At 40.2% G+C, this 26,445-nt stretch overlaps 2 protein-coding genes across 8 annotated transcripts in view; one reads left to right on the forward strand and one right to left on the reverse strand.

Moving 5' to 3' along the window:
- The first annotated feature begins 502 nt into the window (after positions 1-502).
- Positions 503-13,498, forward strand: serpina10a (serpin peptidase inhibitor, clade A (alpha-1 antiproteinase, antitrypsin), member 10a). Its single transcript, XM_046291819.1, has 6 exons — positions 503-642; positions 3,390-3,701; positions 3,983-4,264; positions 4,734-5,007; positions 7,598-7,745; positions 12,395-13,498. Exons 2-6 carry the CDS (start codon positions 3,413-3,415, stop codon positions 12,578-12,580), a joined length of 1,179 nt encoding a protein of 392 aa, XP_046147775.1. The 5' UTR covers positions 503-642; positions 3,390-3,412; the 3' UTR covers positions 12,581-13,498.
- ppp4r4 (protein phosphatase 4, regulatory subunit 4) overlaps positions 13,221-26,445 on the reverse strand; it is a 129,065-nt gene continuing 115,840 nt past the window's right edge. For 6 of the 7 annotated variants that reach the window (XM_046291811.1, XM_046291813.1, XM_046291816.1 and 3 more), the window contains 6 exons: positions 26,287-26,350; positions 24,458-24,538; positions 23,971-24,061; positions 23,627-23,685; positions 20,706-20,919; positions 13,221-13,898 (listed from right to left, as the gene is read on the reverse strand). In XM_046291811.1, the coding sequence (XP_046147767.1) occupies positions 13,853-13,898; positions 20,706-20,919; positions 23,627-23,685; positions 23,971-24,061; positions 24,458-24,538; positions 26,287-26,350 (555 nt within the window). In that variant the 3' untranslated portion in view covers positions 13,221-13,852. Of the gene's footprint in view, positions 13,899-20,705; positions 20,920-23,626; positions 23,686-23,970; positions 24,062-24,457; positions 24,539-26,286; positions 26,351-26,445 lie in introns of those variants that run through there. The other variant, XM_046291814.1, reaches the window with a different exon arrangement.

A 26,445-nucleotide genomic window follows, 5' to 3' on the forward strand; every position in this document is an offset into this window, starting at 1 on the left:
CCACAGAGTTTACACCAAGAGGAGTGTCGCTGCTCATTTGGCAGCCCATAAAGAGTGACCAATCAGCTTAAATTCAATATTTTTTTTCATACTGCAAATACATATTGCACCATGCACAAATATGTGTACGTTGTGTCTCCATAAAAGGAGTGTCCATTTGACTACGTCCAATATGAATGGGCTAATTAACAATGGGATTGAAAGGGTTTTCTAAAGTTGATTATTATAATTATAATGTTATTTATAATATTGTTATTACTGTTTTATTAATAGTATAATTCAAAATCATGTTTTATTTGTATTACTGTTGTTACCTTGATAACTATCTAGTAATCATCACTTTTAATGCTGTTAAAATATTGTCAATAGTATAATATTATTGGTGTTATAAAGGCGATTCACTTTATTCCTGTTTTCATATTGTTAAACTGCTAATATTTCCTCATACATTTGTACGAATTCCTACTCTTTGTATTCTTCTTTGCATGACTTTTACTTTGAAGGAAAATCGCTGAGTTCATGGCCTTATTCTTGCTCGGTCTTGTTAATTCCTGCCTGCGGAACAGAGGTCTTCACAGACGTATTTTTTGTTATCTGTGACGTTATCCTGATCAATTTCCAGGCAGGCTTTTTAGTGCAAAAGTAAGTATTCTATCATCCTTTCTATTTTAAAATATGAGTTGCTATTCAGTGTCGCATCATATTCGGTGAAGAAACCCCACTCGTTACACCCATGCTATTGAAATTGCCTACGCATAATAATATTATTGCCAGGTCTCTTGCCATAACTCAAATGAATGTACATTTTAAAGCTAGATTATGGTTCCATTTTATTTTATACAACGATATCACGATGTTTTGATGCACTCTTGCGTAATAGCCGCCTATTTGTCTATTCTTGAATGGTTTAAATGGTTGTGGAATGTGCACATAAATAGCACACCAGCTCCCAAGATCAGGGCCATAATCTGTTAAATCCCCCCCAAAATCAATTCAAAAAGGTACTTTAATAAAGGTCAACGAGCCTGATACAACCTACCAGCCCATCCTATTTTTGTCTCAGTAGCTTGGTTTCCATCAATGATTTGTATATACACTAGATGACTGATAGGGGGCGCTGTGTTGAAGCCACCACGCCTCCATCTTGGCACTCTTTGGAAGCAATAAAAATGCATTTACATTTACATTTAAGTCATTTAGCAGACGCTCTTATCCAGAGCGACTTACAAATTTATTAATGTCTTCATTCGTTTTTGCCACATGTATTATATTACAGACACCTTAATGCATACTTCTAAATTATGTTATGTGTTGCTAAACATACACAACAATATATAAAGATATTTTCCTTAAAGTCTATATATTTGAGATGACTAATGGTATATGTCATTTTGTCCTTAAAACATTTAATTTAAATAATGTAGAATTCTGTTAATTCCTATGGAGGACTTTTCCTACTGGGGAGTGCCAATATGGCTGACTAACTGGTGGCTTCAAAGCCTCAGTAGTCCTTTGTAGCTCAGTTGGTAGAGAATGGCACCTGTAAAGCCAGGGTAAGGGGTTTAATTCCCAGCACCACCCATACATAAAATGTATGGACGCATGACTGCAAGTTGCTTTTGATAAAAGCGTCTGCTAAATGGCATATATTATTATTATTATATTAATGTCCAATACATAGCACAGTATCCATCTGATTGGAGATACAATTTCATACAAATATTCTAAAATCTGCATAGAGAAAATAGTCTTGACACAACTGTGGGAAGCATTAGAGTCAACATGGGTCAGCATCCCTGTGGAATGCTTTTGACACCTTGTAGAGTTTATGCGCCAATGAATTGAGGTTGTTCTGAGGAAAAAGAGTGCAACTCAATATTAGGAAGTTTTTCCTCATTTTTTGTATGGAGGTTGGAATAATACTGTCAAATTGTGAAAATGGATAATGTCCTTTAAGTGTAAGAGACATTTATTTTACGGCCTGCCTGGTGACATCAGCAGGTGATAAATTTAGTTAATAGACGAATAAGAAAGAGTTCCAAATCTCTCTGCCAATAACAGCTAGTTTTCTGTTTTCCCTTCCCCACTCAGACCACTCTCAGACATTCCTAGCAAAATTCATAATTGAGAAAATCCTCTTTGCAAAGAATAATTTTTTAAAATATATTTTTTTTTACCATTTTAATTTAAAAGAATCACAGTAAGGTACTTAATTGTTACTCGGAAGTGACTGGATATTCTTTAAAAAAGGCTGCATTGGACCTTGTCGGGAAGAGTGAGGTGTGCCCAACTACAGAAGTGGGAGTGCACGCTCTGGCAGTCTCCCTAACTGCTCCACTTGAGCGAGGTCCAGCCTGCAGTCTTGTGTCAGTCAGTTGATTAGGGAATGCCTTGCAGGTGTGCTGATTTAGTGATCCAGCACAGGTGTGTTGGGTGAGCATAGCTGTGGCGCAGTCTTTGGCTGGCCTGGTGCTGAAGATAGTTTAGCAATGTGGAAGGCTGCACTGAATGACACTGTTCACTGTGCTGCAGCCAGTGCCGCTGTCCATAGTGATGCACTGGGAGTCCTTCAGCCACGCCCATGCCCATGTATTTCACAGTGCCACAGACCTTTGAAGAAAAATGAAGGATTTCAGCACACAAAGAAAATAATGCAGTTAAACAGGACAGACTTAGGTACAAGGTACGCATTAAAAAAGTATCAACTGATACGAAAGTGAACTCCATTGAGATTTATGAAGTGGAGTTTACTCAGCTACTCTGGACACTGACAGTTTTTTAGAGCTGAGTTTGAAACGGGCCTCACTGACAGCTTGACCTTACGGAATCCATCGTTCAGACTGGAAATAACGGAACCGAGAAAAGTAACGGAGGAGACATTAGTGACCTTATTTTGTGGAATATGAACACCTTATTTTTTATGTGAAGGCAAAAAACACGACAGGACAGGGCGATTTTTATTAACAGAACACTTTAGGGCTGTAATGAATTTCGGACCACAGAATGATGCGCAACTAGGATCCCATACTATACACAGGATCCTAGTTGCGGTCCCAAAGCTACTGTAGCACTGTCTGTATTGCCCATCAAATGTATCATTTGTAATATGTAGGTACTTTACTGTCCTAATAACATATTGTAATTTTAATAGCCTATCTAATAGCCTAGTACATAATTACATAAATATTAAAAAGATAGTGGACCCCAAAATCAAAAATGTTCAGATAATTTTAGACCATTTGTTTTGTATGAAAATGTCAGGCAACCTTTGATTTTGGAGGGTACTATACCTTTAACGCTAGACTAATTAAATGATTATGTGTTAGTGTTGAACTTAACTTGCTGAGGACACTTTGCTTAAAACATGTATATTTTGTTTCCATTGCGAGCTGAGAAAAGCGGAGGAAGAACCATGACGTCCAGACTCCTCCCCCTCCTGGCGTGCATCCCACTCCTCGCCATGCCACTTTTGGCACAGGAGCCCAGCGCTGGGGAAATCCAGGACCTGAGCGCCAGAAATGCTGACTTTGCCGCCCGGCTGTACCGTGCCATTGCTAGCACCACTGATGACAACGTCCTTCTCTCCCCATTCACCGTATCTCTGGGTTTAGCTGCATTGATGAGTGGCGCCAACGGCTCTACACGCGAGCAACTCCTTCAGGGCCTGAGTCTGAATGCTCTCGACCACCTAAGGATCCCAGGTATTTAGCCCTAGAGAATAGAGATGCAGACCAGTAAGTGGGAGGGTGGTGGTGGGTTCAAATCCCAGGCTAGAGGAGGAAACAAACCAGTAACCGAAGAGTTCCTGGTATCAGATTATTTTGCCGTTGTGCCCTTGAGCAAGGCACTTCACCTCAAAAAAGTTACATTGCTCTGCGGCTGACCCTGTATTGTTTCCATAATTGTTCTGTTTGTTTGTGTTTGTCTGAAATAAAAAAATAAAAAAATACAAATGTACATTTTCAATTGTTTTCTATACCAGAACTGTTCCAGAGTGTCCGGGATAGCATGGCCCAGAGTGGGTTTGTGAACCAGGGTATCGGTATCCTTCCCCGCCAGCAGTTCAAAGTGGACTCGACCTACCGAGACGTTGTGCAGACCAAGTATGGAGGAAATGTCCAGGGGCTGGACTATAGCGACGGGGCTGTCAAGGACACCATCAACCAGTTTTTCTACACCTACACCAGGGAGCAGGTGAAGGAGGTGGTCAGCGCCATCGACCCTCAGACCCAGATGATGCTAATCACTGCCATTTTCTTTCAAGGTGAGGAGTAGGCACAGGGGTTCAGTAGAATGGTGCTTGCAACTCCAGGGTAATGTGTTCAATTACCTGGAACACCCATACGCAAAAAAGTTGTTTTGGATAAAAGCGTCTGCTAAATGGCAAATGTTATTATTGTTGTTATTATTATATTATACAGTATTTTACACCTGTATTTTATGACCTTTTGTAAACATAACCATGCCCCCAGGCTGAAGTGTCTGAGAATGAGATTATTGTAAGCACAGTCTGTTTATAAACATATCTTTCCAGGTGACATTTACTGCCATGGTGCATATAACAAGGCACCTCGCATCTACAAATGCTCTGTTTGCACTGCTTTTTGTGGGTGATGCTGTGCTGCTCCCAGCCTTGTTCGTGTGTAAGTGAGGTTGGATATTGTGACATCAACACGTATATCAGTTGTGACAGCAACATGATGTTTGATTCCCTTTTCTGTTTCTCTCACCAGGCCAGTTTGCCCTCACCTTCAATACCAGCTTCACCCAGGACGAGCGCTTCTACGTGAACAAGTACAAAATTGCCATGGTTCCCATGATGTTCCGCTCCGACAAGTACCACCTGGCGTACGACCGCTCTCTCAAGCTGGGTGTCCTGAAGCTGCCCATGACGGGCGGCGCCGCCATGCTGGTGCTTCTGCCCGACGAGGACGTGGACTACACGTCCATCGACGAGGAGATCACGGGAGAACGCTTCCAAGGCTGGCTCAAACAACTCAAGAGGACGTAGGTTGAATTGGACTACAACATTGGAATGGGTTGCTTATATGAGGTTCATGGGTCGTTCAACCTAACAATGCATCAGATTGTGCTGACACCGTTTCTGTAGTTAAAAATAAGATTAGTATTCCTGAAACATTATTTTGTTGAAATTTAATTTGATCTGAGAAATTAAGCTAATTGATTGCACCCAATTTTGCCATTTTCATTTCTAGGATTCAAATAATTTGGACCAAAATTCTTCCTAACAATGGTAGAATTCTATTTTCGTCTGGTGTTAAGTCAGCGCAATTTTCAAAGGCACGCTAGTTTGTGATTTTGACCTGATAAAGCCAGCGCTCTGCAATTTTCAAACCCTAGTGCCAGGATTGGTAATTTACCTGTCTTATACAAGCGCGCTGATGTGGAGGGGTGGCAATATCTGTGGTGTATCCTTAAAAACGTGCTCCAAAGTACCAATTTCAGTATGCGCTGGTGGGGATGTTTAAGTCCAACCGAAAGCAGGTCTTAGCGGCAACGTGGTTAGTTATGCCATGGATTTTGACTACAGAAGCTCCACCTATCCAGCTGTGATACACAGTGCCCATATGCACATGGAACAAGAAAGATGTGCTTTTTGTGTCCGTAAACCTCGTATTTAGAAACAGAAAACACAAACAATGTTTTTTGTTGTTATGCCCAATGCATTCACCAAGTAGTCACTATCAATATGTGAGACCGCTTTAAAATTCCTCTTAATCACCAAAGCTTTAATAAAATACATAGATTGTCAGCAGAAAAAGTGTGATTAGACATCCTCCTTTCTATCTATGGAGGTTATTTAGCCAGGTCTTGTTATTATTTTGGATGTGCGTAAAAACCCCTCCATGTAGGCTATACAGTGCATTCGGAAAGTATTTAGACTTTTTCCACATTTTGTTGCGTTACAGCCTTATTCTAAAATGGATGATATTTTTTTTTGTCCTCAATCTACACACAATACCCCATAATGATGAAGCAAAACAGATTATAAAACCCCCCTGAAATATCACATTTACATACGTATTCAGACCCTTTACTCAGTACTTTGTTGAAGCACCTTTGGCAGAGATTACAGCCTCAAGTCTACTTCGTTATGAAGCTTGGCACACTGGTATTTGGGGAGTTTCTCCAATTCTTCACGGCAGATCCTCAAGCTCTGTCAGGTTGGATGGGGAGCGTCGCTAGCACAGGTATTTTTCAATCGGGTTCAAATCCGGGCACTGGCTGGGCCAGTCAAGGACATTCAGAGACATGTTCTGAAGCCACTTCTACGTTATCTTGGCTGTGTGCTTAGGGTCATTGTCCTGTTGGAAGGTGAACCTTCACCCCAGTCGGAGGTCCTGAGCGCTCTAGAGCAGGTTTTGCTTTGGATTTTTGTTTTAGATTTCGTCTCTCACAGTTGAAATGTACCTATGATAAAAATTACAGACATCTACATGCTTTGTAAGTAGGAAAACCTGCAAAATCAGCAGTGTATCAAATTCTTGTTCTCCCCACTGTAGACAGGTATGTATCTTTACAAATCAATGTCCAATCAATTGAATTTGCCACAGGGGGACTCCAATCAAGTTGTTGAAACATCTCAAGGGTGATCAATGGAAACAGGATGCACCTGAGCTCAATTTCGAGTCTCGCAGCAAAGGGTCTGAATTATTATGTAAATAAGGTATTTTTTAAAAGTATTTTTATACATTTGCAAACATTTCGAAAAACCTATTTTCGCCATTATGGGATATTGTGTGTAGATTAGACATTTTTATTTAATGAAATTTAGAATAAGGCTGTAACGTAACAAAATGTGGAAAAAACAAGCCGTAGTAGGCCATCCTTACCCTACGATAACGAAAGTGGTTCAACACTAAAGCACCTGGTGTCTTTCTTATCCTGGCGATGCATTAGCTAAGTGGCCTATCCATAAAAGGTTTCTAAATGGTCTACTCATGCATACTCCATTTGGCTTGTATCCGTCACCATTTCCAGAGTGCCACTTGTCCGGTTACCAGAGGAATGCTCCTTCAAGCACAGGCTATTCAGATAATTTCAGTCCTATAACGCCTTATCAACGGTAGGCCTAGGCTATATTTTGCTTATTGAGAACGTGCCTCACACATACAATACAATTTACGGGAGCTTATAGTATTTTTCTATTTGAGAAGTGCAATGCGTAAAGGCCTATACTCGTTGAAGCCAAATGGGTTTTGTTACTGTAGTTTATGCTATTTAGTAAACTGTAGTATGAATCAACAATGGACTCGGATGAGAATATTCTGTGCCGCCAGCTGAATTGGAGTTGATGAAAAAGTTAGGCATAAATATCACCCCAACAAAAATGCTAACCTCCCGTTATTGGTAATGGTGCGAGGTTAGCATGTTTTGGGGGCATGAAAATACCCTCAAATAAAAGGTGTCAGTCGCCTCCATATGAAACATTTGATCTCAAATCCAAAATGCTGGAGAATAGAGCCAATGGTGATACAGCAAATGCTGGAGTATATATTATATAACTTCAAACACTCAACCATTGGCCATATGACCCATTCCTAATGATTATGATGTCACTTCCTGTGCTTTGCAGAAGGCTGGAGGTGCAGCTGCCTAGATTTATACTGGAGCAGTCATACTCCCTGCAGAAGGTCCTGCCAGGCCTCGGGATCAGCGAGGTCTTCCAGGACAGCACTGACTTCTCTGGCATCGGTGGGGAAACGGGCCTGAAGCTCTCTGAGGTCAGTGTGTGTGTGTGTGAGCTAGTGTTTCTCCATTAGTGTGTGTGTGCATCTGTCATTGAGTGTGCATATCTGTGTGTTGTTCATCAGTCTGTATGTGTTTCTCCCTCATGTACGTGTCTGTCAGTGTGTCTCCATAAGTGCGTGCACCACTGTGTGTTTGTATGTCACTTGACGGCCTCTTGCTCAAGTGTTAGACTGAGATAATGGAGGAGTGATCGATACCCACTGTGTGGTGGGTGGGGGACTAAAAATAATTTGAGATGCATCCCACTTCCTGCGGTGTTTTGAATGTCTACCTGTGGTTACTTTACACTGCTTGGGTTAATTGTCTCTGTGAAAGGGAAGACAGGAATAGGCATCTTGCTGAAGGCCTGCATTTCGTGGTGTCCTTATTGTCTAAGCAAGGTCTCTTGGTAACTTGTGACCACTGAGAACGACTTTTTGCTAACAGAAAATTAAAATCTTCATAATATTCCCAAAGCAATATGTCTCATCAGAGCCCCAAGTGAATACAAGTGAGTTGCTACAAAATCATCATAAAGTAATTAAAATACAAATATATTATGTGATAATGTATATCAGTGCTTTCCCAAAGTTAAATTGGCAAACCGATTTCTTTGGTAACATTATTCTCAGAATGTCATGCATTCATTCACAGAAAAGACGAAGCCTTCCAGAGTAAGTCAGGTCAAGATTAGTACATTTAAAAAGGTTAGTATGTTTTAAAAAGGTTAGTACATTTTTAAAAGAACATTTAAAAAGGTTTAAAAAGGTTAGTACATTTCAAAAGGTTAGTGCATTCACATCCGGTAAGCGTTTGAACATCCGGTATGACACGAGGGAGAGCTCGGTTTGTTGTATTGAACATTTTGAAAGTCTAAAAAAGATGTGATTACTAGCTACCTTTTTGAATTTGAATCCTGTGATGCGGTTAGCCGTAGTTAAAGTATTTACTCCTCTAGACTTTTTCCACATTTTGTGGGGTTAAAATTGATTTAATTGTCTTTTTTTGTCAACAATCTACACAAAATAGTCTATAGTCAAAGTGAAAGTAAAAATATCATTGATTTTACAAACTATAGAAACACCTTTGGCAGCAATTATTTTCTTTTTGAGTGAGTCTCACCTGGATTGTGCAATATTTGCCCATTATTATTCTTACAATCCTTCAAGTTCTATCAAGTTGGTTGTTGATCATCGCTAGACAGCCATTTAAATCTTGCCATAGATGTTCAAATAGATTTAAGTAAAAACTTTAATGAGGCCACTCAAGAACATTCAATGTCTTCTTGGTAAGCAACTCTAGTGTAGATTTGGCTGTGTGTTTTAGGGTTATTGTCCTACTGAAAGGTGAAATAGTCTCTGTGTCTGTTGGAAATCTGACTAAACCAGGTTTTCCTCTAGGATTTTGCCTGTGCTTAGCTACATTCCGTTTCTTGTCATCCTGAAAAACTCCCCAGTTCTTGCCGATGGCAAGCTTACCCATAACATGATGCAGCCACCACCATGCTTTAAATTATGGAGAGTGGTACACAGTGATGTGTTGTGCTGGATTTGCTCCAAATATAACACTTTGTATTTAGGACAAAAAGTACATTCCTTTGCCACATTTTTTACAGTATTACTTTAGTGCCCTGTTGCCAACAGGATGTGTCTTTTGTGATATTTAAGTTTGTCATTAAGGTTAGTGTTTTGTAGTAACTATAATATTGTTGTCCCATCCTCAGTTTTCTCCTATCACAAACATTAACTATTTAAAAATCACCATTGGCCTCATGGTGAAATCCCTGAGTGGTTGTCTTTTTCTCCGGCCTCTCAGTTCGGAAGGAGGTCTGTATCTTTGTAGTGACTGTTGAATATCCACTTGTATTGATCATATCTTCACTAATGCTGAAGAGCTTTGCTCCAAAGCAATATCAGTTTCCATTCCCGGCTGTAGTGACCATAAAATTGTGGATTTAATAAGGAAATCCAAAGTGCCAAATGTTGGGCCTAAAGTCATTTATAAGAGATAATACAAAATGTTTCCTCAGGATTTGTTTGTGGAAGACAATGTATGTTGGTTTGATGTGTATGAGGAAGTGAATCCAGATGCAGCACTGCAAGTATTTGTAAAAGTATTAATGCCAATTGTTTATAAGCATGCACCTGTTAAGTAACTAACTTTGAGAAATGTTATAGCCCCCGGGATTGATGATGAATTGCAAAATTGTATGGTTCAAAGAAATTATGCAAAAGAAGTGGCGAACACGTCGGGCTGCTCAGCTGATTGGTTGACATACTTTAAATTGAGAAATGTGACTAAACTTAACAAAAAGAAGAATACATTATATTACTAAACACAGATAAATGACATAAAACACAATGGAAAAAACTTTGATATACCTTAAATAATATCATGGGTGGAAAACCCAATTCATCTTCATTGAAGTTGATGGTTCATTTATAACAAAACCTTTCGATATTGCCAGTAATTTCAATGACTATTTACAGACTCCACACTGACTGAGGAGTAGTATTAAGGATCTTCCTTCTCTCAAGCGACACGCATCTTTTTATTGCTGAATTACTGAATTACTATTTCACTAGTGAAACTCAGTAGTGAAATGACAACATTGAGCCATCCATCATACAGTATTTATGTACAAAATATCTAATGAAAGAGAAAGATTGCTGTTTTGAATTTGGTCAAGATAGTGTGGGAGAGGTGGAAAAACTATTGTTATCAATAATGATAAGCCACCATGTATAGATAACCTTGATGGGAAACTATTGTTATCAATAATGATAAGCCACCAGGTATAGATAACCTTGATGGGAAACTATTGTTATCAATAATGATAAGCCACCAGGTATAGACAACCTTGATGGGAAACTATTGTTATCAATAGTTATCAATGGGGTGGCAGGGTAGCCTAGTGGTTAGAGCATTGGACTAGTAACCGAAAGGTTGCAAGTTCAAATCCCCGGCTGACAAGGTACAAATCTGTCGTTAAGCCCCTGAACAGGCATAAAGGTGTGTGTTTAACTATACTTGTGGGGACCAGAAGACCCCACAAGTATAGTAAACCAAATTCAAATTGACCAACGGGACATTTTTGTTAGTCCCCTCAAGGTCATATGCTATTTCTAGGAGGTTAAGGTTCGAATTACTGTTAGGTATAGAATTAGGTTTTGGGGTTAACGTTAGGGTAAGGGAAAATAGGATTTTGAATGGGACTGAATTGTGTGTCCCCACAAGGTTAGTTATACAAGACTGTGTATGTGTCCACAGGTGTGGAAGGAAGCTAAAGTAATTCCACTGCCTAAAAAATAGTAAAGCACCCTTTGCTGGTTCTAACAGCCCCCCAATCAGTTTTCTATCTGTTCTTAGTAAAATGATGGCAAGGATTGTGTTTTGCCAAATACAATGCTATTTTTACATCAACACATAGCCTTCAATTCATTACAGTTTCATCTCTTAACAAAAGGAAAAGAAACCAATGAATACATTTACTCAATAAATGTATGTCAAATGCAGTTTCCCCGACCCTGACTTTGAATACCAGTGCTTGAAGACCTAAACCAACTGGAGTTGTACCTAAAGGGTGGGACCATTGAGCAAGTTGAGGAAGCTGAACTCCTAGGTATAACATTGGATGGTCAAGTCATACTGACAAAGTTGTTGTGAAGATTGGGAGGGGTATGTCTGTTAGAAAAAGATGTCATGCATTTTTTTACACAAACCAACTGTAGTAGTTGTTCTGGTCTTGTCCCATCTTGATTACTGTCCTGTAATATGGTCAAGTACAGCGAAGAAAGACCTAGCAAAGCTGCAGCTGGCTTAAAACAGAGCTTTAGGTGCCTTTTGGCAAACTCCAAGAGGGCTGTCATGCGCCTTTTTACTGAGGAGTGCCTTCTTAACTCATGGCTTGGTTTTTTGCTCTGACATGCACTGTCAACTGTGGGACCTTATATAGACAGGTGTGTGCTTTCTAAATCATGTCCAATCAATTGAATGTACCACAGGTGGACTCTAATCAAGTTGTATAAACATCATGGATGATCAATGGAAACAGGATGCACCTGAGCTCAATTTTGAGTCTCATAGCAAAGGGTCTGAATACTTATGTAAATAAGGTATTTCTAATACATTTGCCAACATTTCTAAAAACCTGTTTTCGCTTTGTCATTATGGAGTATTGTGTGTAGATTGACGAAAAAAACAAAAACTTTGTTGTAAATTGTCAATTTTAAAATAAGGCTGTAACGTAACAAAATGTGGAAAAAGTCAAGGGGTCTGAATACTTTCCAAATGCACTGTATGTTGTTGTGTTTTACATTTGTGTGACTTTCCTTGTCTATCAGTGTTTTGTTACTTGTTATGTTTTTTGTGGACCCAAAAGCTAATGGGGGGGGGTCTAAATAAACAAGGGAGCTGCATTTTCTAAAGGCCATCATTAGGCTTCCATCAGCCAGTTGTCTATTAGCGCTATCATGCCAACTCCTTGCCAATGTCATGACAATGGCAATTGGCTTGACCAGGATACTGGACAGCAATGGAGTAGGCAAGAGCACAAACAGATCTGGGGCCAGTTAGCAGCATTATTCACTTTCCTGACATCTTAACCATACAATCCTTTCTTAGCTTTATTCTGTGGTTTCAGGTTGTGCACAAGGCGGCCATCACCGTGGACGAGACCAGCAGCACCGGGAATGTTCATGCCCCGAACATCTTCGCTAGTCTACCTCCTCGGCTCACCGTCAACCGGCCTTTCCTCTTCCTCATTTACCACCAGGCCACCAGCAGCATTCTCTTCATGGGCAGGGTGATCGACCCCACCAAGAAGTAACTGCAACCATAACCATTGTGTCATAGGTGTTTGTGGTTGAGTAATAACACTGTAACTAATGGTCTTGTCTGCCTGTATTGTCCTCTAATAAACACTCAAGTTGCAGGACACCATAGGAGTCTGTGTAGATAATATTAATGCATCCATTTGGTGAACTATAGGTCATATTCAGATATAGTGACACTTGAGGTCAGATTGCAATTGGACAAAATGTCTAGTTTTCAGTATTTGCATACCAATATGCTGAGCAGTTATGTAATTGCCTTCATCTTAAGTACTACTCTCCTTCTCTGTTTTGCTCCCTCCCTTTATGAGGCTTAATTTGTCATTTTAAAAGGCGCTGAACATGTTTTGCCTGCTGTACTCTAAAATTATAACATTTGCACTATGTAACCTAAAGGGACCAATTGTGTTTAAAACAGAACAAAGGACTAACAAACACTGTGGTGTTTTCCGGGACACAGATTAAGCCTAGTCCTGCCTGGACTGAAAATTACTTTAGGAGATTCACCATTGAACATGCTTTTTAGTCCAGGACTAGGTTTAATCTGTGTCAGAGAGAATCTGCCCCAAAAAGTCATTCACTGACTTATACTTTATATTAGAATAAGAAAGTAAGTAAATTGAGCTCATTATCATGTCACATATTCAACACAGGTTTATTGATTGGGTGGTGAGGGTTGGCATGGGTGGATCACTCAGGCGCTTCAGAGGCACCAGGCACAATCTCATTGGTGGGATGGAGAAATTCCGGTACCAATCACAAGTGTTGGATCATATATTCATAAAAACTGCTTTGTTTTCTTCAATAGCCATTTGGGAAAATATAAAACATAAGAGAAGAGACTTTTCAAAGCATGCTATAATACAGAAAAAAATTGCCAATAAATAAAGGTACAAATAAAATGCATACTGTTACATATTTTGTTTGTAATTACTAATTGTTTATGAAATGGAACGAGTTACGAGTATTTGTGGAATAAGGCAGAGATGGGTTCGATGTCAGTTCTGTTTCCCATTGGTGTAATTAAGACTCCGGACGTCTTTCCCCCGCAAGCCAATGTTGAAGTGTTTATTAGGGTTTGTTTGTCATTTGGAACCTGAAGCAGGGGGAGGGCAGATGCACACTTTTGACAACTTGAGATAGATGAAGGAGGATGACCATCAGAGCAGGGGTGTAGTGATCGTGGCCACCCGGTTCTTCACAATGCCTTGACCTCAAGGTCATCGCCGGGGACTAAGGGGTCTGTTATCGCCCCCATATAGCCAGCTTCACTCCCTCCCCGACTGCATACCGAAAGAGTTGGACTTCCTTTGTCTGGAAAACAGAGAACAGAATACAGGAGGTGCAGGTAAGCATTGGGTAAACAAGTTAATGTGTAGTAAACAAGGAGTGACCTATGCCAAATCGACACCTAGCTCCCGCCCCTACATATGAGTTGGGCAATTTCTCCTGGCAAAGGCTGGTATGAGTGCAGGTTCTGATTATTTGAATCGGGGGTGTTAAAGCTGAGAGGATGAGGTGTATGCAATATGGTACAAATTCCACCTGGCTAATCTCATCCCAAAATCATGGGCATTGTTATGGAGTTGGTCCACCCTTTGCTATAACAGACTCCACACTTCTGGGAAGGCTTTCCACTAGAATTTGGAACATTGCTATGGGGACTTGCTTCCATTCAGCCACAAGCACTAGTAACGTTGGGCACTGATGTTGAGTGATTAAGCCTGGCTCACGGTCGGCGCTCCAATTCATTCCAACAGTGTTTGATGCGGTTGAGGTCAGGGCTCTGTGCATAACACTCAAGTTCTTCCACACCATATACAGTCGTGGCCAAAAGTTTTGAGAATGACACACATAAATTTTTGTCAGATGTTACTATGGAATACTGAAGTATAATTACAAGTATTTCATAAGTGTCAAAGGCTTTTATTGACAATTACATGAAGTTGACAGAAATAGTCAATATTTGCAGTGTTGACACTTCTTTTTCAAGACCTCTGCAATCCGCCCTGGCATGCTATCAATTAACTTCTGGCCCACATCCTGACTGATGGCAGCCCATTCTTGCATAATCAATGCTTGAAGTTTGTCAGAATTTGTTGCTTTTTGTTTGTCCACCCGCCTCTTGAGGATTGACCACAATTTCTCAATGGGATTACGGTCTGGGGAGTTTCCTGGCCATGGACCGAAAATATTGATGTTTTGTTCCCCGAACCAATTAGTTATCACTTTTGCCTTATGGCAACGTGCTCCATCATGCTGGAAAAGGCATTGTTCATCACCAAACTGTTCCTGGATGGTTGGGAGAAGTTGCTCTCGGAGGATGTGTTGGTACCATTCTTTATTCATGGCTGAGTTCTTAGGCAAAATTGTGAGTGAGCCCACTCCCTTGGCTGAAAAGCAACCCCACACATGAATGGTCTCTGGATGCTTTACTGTTGGCATGACACAGTACTGATGGTAGCGCTCACCTTGTCTTCTCTGAAACAAGCTTTTTTCAAGATGCCCCAAACAATTGGAAAGGGGATTCATCAGAGAAAATGACTTTACCCCAGTACTCAGCAGTCAAATCCCTGTACCTTTTGCAGACTATCAGTCTGTCCCTGATGTTTTTCCTGGAGAGAAGTGGTTCTTTGCTGCCCTTCTTGACACCAGGCCATCCTCCAAAGGTCTTCGCTTAACTATGCGTGCAGATGCACTCACACCTGCCTGCTGCCATTCCTGAGCAAGCTCTGTACTGGTGGTGCCCCGATCCCGCAGCTGAATCAACTTTAGGTGACGGTCCTGGCGCTTGCTGGACTTTCTTGGGCGCCACGAACCTTCTTCATAACAACTGAACCACTCTCCTTGAAGTCCTTGATGATCCGATAAATGGTTGATTTAGGTGCAATCTTACTGGCAGCAATATCTTTGCCTGTGAAGCCCTTTTTGTGCAAAGCAATGATGACAGCACGTGTGTCCTTGCATGTAACCATGGTTGACAGATGAAGAACAATGATTCCAAGCACCACCCTCCTTTTGAAGCTTCCAGTCTGTTATTCAAACTCAATCAGCATGACGGAGTGATCTCCAGCCTTGTCCTCGTCAATACTCACACCTGTGTTAACAAGCGAATCACTGACATGATGTCAGCTGGTCCTTTTGTGGCAGGGCTGAAATGCAGTGGAAATGTTTTTTGGGGATTCAGTTAATTTGCATGGCAAAGAGGGACTTTGAAATTAATTGCAATTCATCATCTTCATAACATTCTGGAGTATATGCAAATTGCCATACAAACTGAGGCAGCAGACTTTGTGAAAATGTATATCTGTGTCATTCTCACGACTGTAGATTGCAAAATAGTTGGGAAGAGATTTTTAATGATTCCATGGCACATGTTTTATGAACTTATACACAAAATGCTGCCGGATTCAAAACTTAAGAATTTCTCAATTTAAATTATACCAAATTCTTGCAACCAATTGTTTTGGTACTGTCCATATGTAGCTTGTTTTTGGTCACAGGTTCAGGAATGGCTGACGAATTTCAACATTTACCTGGAGCTAACTCTGGAAATAACACTGCTCTGTGATTTGAAAAACACTTTTAGCAAAAAATGTCTCTTTAATTTACAATCTGTAGGAACTATGAGAATAGAAAGGTTCAGAATTGTTGTGAAATATCAGCAACATTGAAAAATATATGGCAACTAGAAATCTAAACTGGATGGTGTTCAGAGATAGATGGGTGGGGTTGAGTGGAGAATGTGTTTTCACTGCACCAGAATTCAATGGCGGTGAGCTTTACACCCCTCCAACTGATGCTTGGCATTGTGGTGATTTTAGGCTTGTGTGTGCGGCTGTTTGGCTATGGAAACTCATTTAATGAAGCTGCTCGACAAACAGTTTTTGTGCTGATGTTGCTTCCAGAGGCACTTTAGTACTCACTAGTGAGTGTTGCAACTGAGGACAGATGATTCTTACGTGCTTCAGCACTTGCCGGTTCCGTTCTGTGAGCTTGTGTGGCCTACCACATCGCGGCTGAGCTGTTGTTGCTCCTAGATATTTCCACTTCACAATGACAGCACTTACAGTTGACCAAGGTAGCTCTAGTAGGGCAGAAATTTGACGAACTGACTTCTTGGAAAGGTGGCATCCTATGACGCTGCTACTTTGAAAGTCACTGAGCTCTTCATTTTAAGGCCATTCTACTGACAATGTTTGTCTATGGAGATTGCATGTCTGTGTGCTCGATTTTATACACCTGTCAGCAACGGATGTGGCTGAAATAGCCGAATTCACTAATTTGAAGGGCTGTCCACATATATTATAAACTCAGCAAAAAAGGAAACACCCCTTTATCAGGATCCTGTCTTTCAAAGATAATTCGTAAAAATCCAAATAACTTCACAGATCTTCATTGTAAACAGTTTTGTGTATAATATAACACTGTTTCCCATGCTTGTTCAATGAACCATAAACAATTAATGAACATGCACCCGTGGAACGTTCGTTAAGACACTAACAGCTTAAAAACGGTAGGCAATTAAGGTCACAGTTATAAAAACTTAGGACACTAAAGAGGCCTTTCTACTGACTCTGAAAAACACCAAAAGAAAGATGCCCAGGGTCCCTGGTCATCTGCGGAAACGTGCCTTAGGCAATCTGCAAGGAGACAGATGTGGCCAGGGCAATAAATTGCAATGTACGTACTGTGAGACGCCTAAGACAGCACTACAGGGAGACAGGACGGACAGCTGATCGTCCTCGCAGTGGCAGACCACGTGTAACAACACCTGCACAGGATCGGTACATCTGAACATCACACCTACAGGACAGGTACAGGATCGAAACAACAACTGCCCGAGTTACACCAGGGACGCACAATCCCTTCATCAGTGCTCAGACTGTCCACAATAGGCTGAGAGAGGCTAGACTGAGGGAGGTCCTCACCAGACATCACCGGCAACAACGTCGTCTATGGGCACAAACCCACCGTCGCTGGACCGGACGGGACTGGCAAAAATTGCTCAGCACTGACGAGTCATGGTTTTGTCTTACCAGGGGTGAAGGTCAGATTCGCGTTTATCGACGAAGTAATGAGCGTTACACAGAGGCGTGTACTCTGGAGCGGGATCGATTTGGAGGTGGAGGGTCCGTCATGTCCACCGAAAAGCCAAGATCTCAATCCCATTGAGCACGTCTGGGACCTGTTGGATCGGAGGGTGAGGGCTAGGGCCATTCCCCCCAGAAATGTCCAGGAACTCGCAGGTGCCTTGGTGGAAGAGTGGGGTAACATCTCACAGCAAGAAATGGCAAATCTGGTGCAGTCCATGAAGAGGAGATGCACTGCAGTACTTAATGCAGCTGGTGGCCACACCAGATACTGACTGTTACTTTTGATTTTGACCCCGCCTTTGTTCAGGGACACATTATTCAATTTCTGTTAGTCACATGTCTGTGGAACTTGTTCAGTTGTTAAATCTGGTTATGTTCATACAAATATTTACACATGTTAAGTTTGCTGAAAATACACGCAGTTGACCGTGAGAGGACATTTCTTTTTTTGCTGAGTTTATATACAAAAGTATCTACACAAGTACTGATGGTACTGGGCATGGGTCGATTTGGGATTGGAAAGTTCGCTTCACTGGAGTTCCTAAAAGTCAATAAGACTGATATCAAAGGTCACGTTGAAAGATGTGCCGTTGAAGATTGTTTGGATAGTTTAAATGCATTTCCAAAAAGTCACTGACAATTTGTGTACTCATCATAAGTTAAATAATGCATGTGTCAGATGGAGTCTATTGCAATTTCCAAAATGCATTTACCATTTTGGTTTAGATTTGGTATTTGTGTGGATAGACTCACAAAGTGTATTATAAAGTGTATAACATAAAGAAGCCAACAAACTATAGGTGCGAGTGCAGATATCTGATATATTGACAGAATCGTGGGGATTGTGTAATTATCCAAAAAGACAACAGTTCAACAGAGTCATGTTCATTAGGGCACGCATGGGAAATCTTTCAAAAATGTTTTTCAACATAAACAAAAAGTCCAAATAAACCATCCCTGTTTCAGTCTGATTTTCCCCCAATTTGGTGCCTAATGAACACAACCCTGGTAATAACTGACTAACTGCAATAAGGCAGGACATTCTTTTTGGCCACACTTTACATGACATAGGCTTTAGACCAGAGGAACTACAGTACAAGTGGAATAACCCATATATTTATCCTGCCTTCTAAGAACATGCTGATGTGCAGTACTTACCACATTTGCCCTCACTTGTTTGTCTTTGCGCTCACATTTTGCCTTGTAAAACAGAATTGGGGGTGGTAAGTGCTGTTACCTGCCTGTACTTCTAATCACATAAGTTAAAGTTATTCCTAATAAACTTATACTACTAAACCTGAAATAATGCCCATGTAATGTAATGGTTTGTGTTGCCTTGTTTTATGATGCATCTGTATAGTGGACTTGGTGGAAGATGATCGTCAATGCTTAGCCCCCTCCCTACCCTTTCATGTATATCTAAATTGATAAATTGGGTGTTAGCATTAGCAATATGAAAACAGATTAATCTTGCCCTGTGACTGACTAGGTTGAAATGATCGCCATATTTCTTACACCTATCCCATCCTTTCAGATCTACACAAGCGCCAAGGGGCAGTGGTCACCAACCATGGTCCTGGAGCGTTAAAGGGTCCAGCACAGCACTGGCATACCTGATTCTACTAACCAACTGCTTATCCAAGGTAAATCAGGCGTATCAGTGCCGGAACAAAAGCCTGTCCACCTTGTTGCTCTCTAGGGCAGTGCTCTCCTATGCTGGTCCTGGGGACCAACAGTGTACTTCGTAGGCTTTTTCTCCAGCACCTACATACCTGCTTTTACTTATCTCCAAAATCAAATCAAATGTATTTATATAGCCCTTCGTACATCAGCTGATATCTCAAAGTGCTGTACAGAAACCCAGCCTAAAACCCCAACCAGCAAGCAATGCAGGTGTAGAAGCACCACTTGATTAGGCAAATCAGGTTTGTTAGTGTTGGGCGAGAACAAAAGCCTCTAATCCATATGGGTCTCTCCTTGGACCAGGCTTAGTGACCACTGGCCTAGAGGGTTGACTAGACCAGAGGCTGTAGGGGGTGGACTTTGAGTAACCCTATTTCACTGTTACATCACTATGTAAACAACGACTGTATAAGCGGGGGGGTAAACAGTTGCAAGTTACATTTTTAGCATCATAAAATACTAAAAGTGAACTGGTTTGCCCCAACTCTGTTGCTCTAAAATGCATTCATTTAATGTTTTATCTCTTTCCTCAGAGTTAAGTTAAGTTCACAGGAATGTCTCGCTTGCTAAATAGTAACAACTCGCTACTGGGGCGGCAGCGTAGCCTAGTGGTTAGAGTGTTGGACTAGTAACCGGAAGGTTGTGAGTTCAAACCCCCGAGCTGACAAGGTACAAATCTGTCGTTCTGCCCCTGAACAGGCAGTTAACTGTTCCCAGGCCGTCATTGAAAATAAGAATATGTTCTTAACTGACTTGCCTGGTTAAATAAAGTTAAAATAAATAAAATAAAAACTCTTTGGAACTTGGGGTGTATTTGCTTCACTGCAGTTCCAAAAAGTCACATAAGACTAATATCAAAGAAGTCACGCTGAAAGATATGCCGTTCAAGTTGGTTTTGATTGTGTCAATGCAAAAAAAATCACTGACATAATTTGTGTACTCAGAGGTAAAATAATGCATTGGTTTGGGATGGTGTCTATTGCAATTTCCAAAATCCATTTACTTTGGTTTGGATTTGGTATTGTTGTGGATTCACTCATAGTGTAAATCATGAAGGAGCCAACAAGCTATAGGTGTGAGTGCAGATATCTAAACTTGATGAACTAATGTCTCCTATTGAATCTGGGGTGTATGCATTAGTTCACACCGTAGAAAAACGTTTTTCAACGAAAACCAGAGTTTCATATTGGACAAGTTCAGGTAGCACCCTCCCCGTTCCGGTCTGTTTGGTTCCTAGTGAACACATCCCTGGCGAGCACACGGTTTTTCAAACGGTGATGCCATAGTAAAATAGGGTTATTGGAATTGGACGGAGGACGATGAGTGCTGAGAGAGGACCTACATGGAGAGTTTTCTGGACTGGGTGTCCTTGCTCCCGTTGGTGGAGCGGTGGTCCAGGGTGCTGCTGCGGTGCTGGTGTTGGTGCGGGTGGTCCACCAAGGTGTTGGTGGTGTTGCTGCGGATCAGGACGGGCATGGAGGAAGCAGAGGGAGTTGGAGACAGCACCGACGACGCTGCTGCCACGCTGAAGTGGTGCGACCGCAGAGCCTCGTCCGCTGCAACACACACAGGAAGTGATGAGGTGACTGATGATGTGACAGACTAAGTGATGAGGTGACCACAGGAAGTGACACAGTGGAAATTTGGATTTAAAATAATTGTTTATTTATTCATGCTAATTTAGTTGACAGGGAGAGAGCACATGCTCCAGGGCTCTCCAAATCAGGGGTTTGGAAGGTCACCTGAGTCTGTATGTATTTAGGGAATAGTTCACTCCAAAAATTAGATAGGGCTGATCTTTTCTATAATTTGGCATTGACATCTGTACATTTCTCCTCATGTTTATAATCTGATGGGCTGGAATGTAGACACCATACCGATTGAGGTTTACAAATGGTTATCAAGAAATTGTGTTCATATTTCTGTATTTATTTATTTAATATCGGCACTAAAATCAGATGAGTTGCACTTACAAGAATGACCCAGCTTTTTGGGGTGTTGCATTACTTTAAAGAAGGATCGCACATGGTTACATTTAATTTAATTTGTTGTAATATTCTAGGAAGGTTCTCCGAATGATTTGACATTGGGAATGTTCTCAAAAAGTTCAAAGAACTTTAAGAAACAATGTTCTTCTGAGGGAATGTTTCAGTACATTCAGGATAACGTTTCCAACATGGTTCTTTTTGAAGTCATGTTCTCAAATTGTTCAGAGAACTTTAAGAAACAACATTCTTCTGTGGGAATTTCAGTACTACCACAGAACATTTCACTAAAAGTTCCCATGTTTAATGTAATATTTTTTACTACATTCGGGGAACATTCCAAAAAATTGTGTGACTTAAGCGATGTTCTCAGAACGTTCAGAGAATGTATATTTCATGTCAGTTCTTACCAATATTCTGGGAATGTTCTAAAATATGATATTCTACACATTGACGTCAAACTTTAAAGGTCCAATGCAGCTGTTTTTATCTGAATATAAAATAGTTTTGGGGTAAACTTACTGTGATTGTTTTCAATTGAAATGGTAAAAAATAACATTTTGCTAGGACTGTCTGGGAGTGGTCTTAGATGGGAGGGGAAAACTGAAAACTAAGTGTTATTGGAAGAGGTTTGGAATTCTCTCTTCCTGGTGATATCACTAGGCAGGCCAAAACACCATCCCACCAAAACAGCCTGAAATATCAGGCAGTCTTTTCAAACAGCTCTTACACTAAAAGGGCATTATTAATTTAAACAATTTCACAGTACTATTCTAACCTCATATTGTAGAAATATATATAAAAACACAGGAAATCACATTATTGACTGCATTGGGCCTTTAGATTTTGTTCTCACAACATCAAAACTTTCCATAAAAACCACAAGAAAACGTTTGTAACTTTCACAGTGTTAATAGAATGTTATTTAAAAACAATACCATTCCCTTTCTCAGCTTCAACAAAACTCTCTCCTACAGTATATCTTGTTAAGTGTGTTCAGGTGCTTTGGTCGTGCCCACTAATTGGCCACACCTGAACTTAATGAGTGAATAAACAAAACTGAACAGCTTTGTATGCGTAACACAACATGGCACGCTGGTGCCAACCTGGTGGCGAAGGGGACTAATTCCATGGATAGAGAAGATAAGATCATAGAATCAAATCTCACTGATGCTGTGCAGTGGTGTAAAGTACTTAAGTAAAAATAATATAAACTACTACTTAAATAGTTTTTTTTAGGGTATCTGTACTTTACTATTTATATTTTCACTTCACTACATTCCTAAAGAAAATTATGTACTTTTTACTCCTTACATTTTCCCCGACACCCAAAAGTAATCGTTACATTTTGAAGAGAACATCCCTGATCATCTCTACTACCTCTGACCTGGCGGACTCACTAAACACAAATGCTTTGTTTCTGAATGATGTCTGAGGGTTGGAGTGTGCCCCTGGCAATCTACAAATGAGAAAAACACGAACAATTGTGCCATCTTGTTTTCTTAATATATGGAATTTGAAATTATTTATACTTTTACTTTTGATACTAAAGTACATTTTTGCAATTACATTTACTTTTGATACTGTAGTATATTTAAAACCAAATACTTTTAGAACTAAAACTAAATACTTTTACTCAAGTAGTATTTTACTGGGTGACTTTTACTTGAGTCATTTCCTATTAAGGTATCTTTACTTTGACTCAAGTATAATTATTGGGTACTTTTCCCACCACTGATGAAAAATGTATGTGTTTGAATGATTAATGCCAAAGAAAATAAATGTATGTGTGTTTAGAGTTTAAAAACGTTGACACAAAATAAATATTTTTTAGTGAAAGTTTAATTAAAGTTAAAAAAAAAAAAAAACTTTAAATTTCGTTCTTAGTGTTAAGAAAATGTTCAATAATAACCATACAACTTTTATAACATGTAGAGAACGTTCTCAGAATGTTATTTCAAATAACCTACAATTTCCATTCTCAGAGCCTCAATAAAACCTCCCAGGAAAAACTTTCAAGTAACTAGAGTAAAACATTCTCAGAACCTCCCTGCAAACTAAAAACAAACTGTTGTTTTTAGGTCGCTTTTGTTGTCAGAATGTACTTTTTTGTGTTTTGTTTTACCGGTTAAGAAATTTAGTGCTTTGTTCCCGGAACCAATCTGAAACCAACAACAAAGGTTGGTTCCCACAACTTCCAAGGAACTAGCTGGGAAAAATAGGATGATTTGCACTAAAATAGGATGAGCAATGCACTAAAATAGGAATACTTGATTACCATTCATAGGAAGCAAGTTCTTCCCTTTTCCAGGACAGCTTCCTGAATCCTTGACCTTTCTGGGGAGGAAAACCAAGAAGGAAGAACGTGTCAAGACAATAACAAGTGGCTAAAACATATACGTGGTTCCATAAATATAAATGTTACTGGAATGTGTGTGTGCGTGCGAGATTTATTTTCTTAAAATAACAATCAAAAAGCATAGCTGTTCCTATAAAGAGTATTTCTTTAAAATATATCCATAAATTTATGTTTGATTAAATATATTATATCCAAATATATTTCAGCAAAATTATATAGTGACGTTTTGGGTTAGTGATATGGTTGGACAGGGTACTACTTACAGAGTTTTGTCTGGATTAGCCATCTTGGGTGTAGTAGGGTGGCTGCTAAGCGACCGACTCCGTGCCAGTTTGGCCTTCCTCAACTCTTTACCTGTAGATTCATCATCACCATGATCAAACACTATCTCCACCAAGTTGAACAGGATAGCTTATTGGCTCATATGTTTTTTGTCTTGATTCACTGAGTTGAAAGCGCTTTGTCGTGTGCAACAATCTGCTACTGTTGCTGTGGGAACAGAGTTATCAAAACCCTTACAGTTATGCTAGAATGGCATACATTTCTATCCATGGTCAAGGAAGTGCTTTGGTAACACTTTACAATAAATTAAATCTTCAAAAATGTGTGTTTACAAATAATAAAATACAAATGTATTAATTGTTCATAGAGTTAATGAATGCTTATAAGGTGTTGCCAGTCTTTCTCTCTCCCACGTTGACAAATTTCCCAATTGGAAAAATAAAGATATTGATTGATTCCCAGTCTTACCGGAGGAGGTGGACAAAGTGGCCCCGGACGTGGATCCAGACAGGCCCTTGGTCCCTGACAACCCTGTCTTACTGTCCCTCCCTGCCAACACAGCCACCCACACAGTCACAACATGTCACAGGGCACCATGTCTCAATGAATTTGAGATCTGTGTATTATCTATAATACAGTTGAAATCAGAAGTTAAAATACACCTTAGCCAAATACATTTAAACTCAAGTTTCGAAATTCCTGATATTTAATCATGTCTTAGGTCAGTTAGGATCACCACTTTATTTTAAGAATGTGAAATGTCAAAATAATAGTAGAGAATGATTTATTTCAGTTTTTATTTATTTCATCACATTCCCAGTGGGTCAGAAGTTTACATACATTCAGTTAGTATTTGGTAGCATTGCCTTGCAATTGTTAAACTTGGGTCAAACGTTTCGGTAGCCTTCCATAAGCTTCCCACAATAAGTTGGGTGAATTTTGGCCCGTTCCTCCTGACAGAGCTGGTGTAACTGAGTCAGGTTTGTAGGTCTCCTTGCTCGCACACACTTTTTCAGTTCTGCCCACACATTTTCTATAGGATTTAGAGCTTTGTGATGGCCACTCCAATACATTGGCTCTGATGTCCTTAAACCATTTTGCCACAACTTTGGAAGTATGCTTGGGGTCATTATCCATTTGGAAGACCCATTTGCGACCAAGCTTTAACTTCCTGACTGATGTCTTGAGATGTTGCTTCAATATATCCACATCATTTTTCAGACTCATGATGCCATCTATTTTGTGAAGTGCACCAGTCCCTCCTTCAGCAAAGCACCCCCACAACATGATGCTGCCACCTGCGTGCTTCACGGTTGGGATGGTGTTCTTCGGCTTGCAAGCCTCCCCCTTTTTCCTCCAAACATAACAATGGTTATTATGGATAAACAGTTCTATTTTTGTTTCATCAGACCAGAGGACATTTCTCCAAAAAGTACGATCTTTGTCCCCATGTGTAGTTACAAACCGTAGTCTGGCTTTTTTATGTCGGTTTTGGAGTAGTTGCTTCTTCCTTGCTGAGCGGCCTTTCAGGTCATGTCGATATAGGACTAGTTTTACTGTGGATATAGATACTTTTGTACCTGTTTCCTCCAGCATCTTCACAACGTCCTTTGCCGTTGTTCTGGGATTGATTTGCACCTTTCACACCAAAGTACATATTTCTAGGAGACAGAACGCGTCTCCTTCCTGAGCAGTATGGCGGCTGAGTGGTCCCATGTTGTTTATACTTGCGTACTATTGCGTACTACAGATGAACGTGGAACCTTCAGGCGTTTGGAAATTGTTCCCAAGGATGAACCAGACTTGTGGAGGTCTACAATTTTATTTCTGAGGTCTTGGCTGATTACTTTTGATTTTCCCATGATGTCAAGCAAAAGCACTGAGTTTGAAGGTAGGCCTTGAAATACATCCACAGGTACACCTTCAATTGACTCAAATTATGTCAATTAGCCTATTAGAAGCTTCTAATGCCATCATTTTATGGAATTTTCCAAGCTGTTTAAAGGCACAGTCAACTTAGTGTATGTAAACTTCTTGACACACTGGATTTGTGATACAGTGAATTATAAGTGAAATAATCTGTCTGTAAACAATTGTTGGAAAAATGTACGTGTGTCATGCACAAAATAGATGTCCTAACTGACTTGCCAAAACTATAGTTTGTTAACAAGAAATTTGTGGAGTGTTTGAAAAAAACTAGTTTTAATGACTCCAACCTAAGTGTATGTAAACTTCCGACTTCAACTGTATATTAGTAAGAATCTCAAAGCAGATGTGTGATGTGTGTGGGAACGTACGTTTCTTTTCTGTGTGTTTTTCACTGGTGAGCTTGGCTTCGCTCTGCTGTCGCTCTAGCTGTTCCTGTGGTGGACGAGAGTACACACACACACACACACACACACACACACACACACACACACACACACACACACACACACACACACACACACACACAC

The sequence above is a fragment of the Oncorhynchus gorbuscha genome, linkage group LG12, assembly GCF_021184085.1.
Source record: "Oncorhynchus gorbuscha isolate QuinsamMale2020 ecotype Even-year linkage group LG12, OgorEven_v1.0, whole genome shotgun sequence".
Lineage (NCBI taxonomy): Eukaryota > Metazoa > Chordata > Actinopteri > Salmoniformes > Salmonidae > Oncorhynchus > Oncorhynchus gorbuscha.

Excerpts from the sequence above, each read along its gene's own strand:
- serpina10a (XM_046291819.1), top strand. The coding sequence starts at position 3,413 with ATGACGTCCAGACTCCTCCCCCTCCTGGCGTGCATCCCACTCCTCGCC. Across the intron at positions 4,265-4,733 it reads CACTGCCATTTTCTTTCAAG|GCCAGTTTGCCCTCACCTTC; the intron begins GTGAGGAGTAGG and ends TTCTCTCACCAG. Across the intron at positions 5,008-7,597 it reads CTCAAACAACTCAAGAGGAC|AAGGCTGGAGGTGCAGCTGC; the intron begins GTAGGTTGAATT and ends TGTGCTTTGCAG.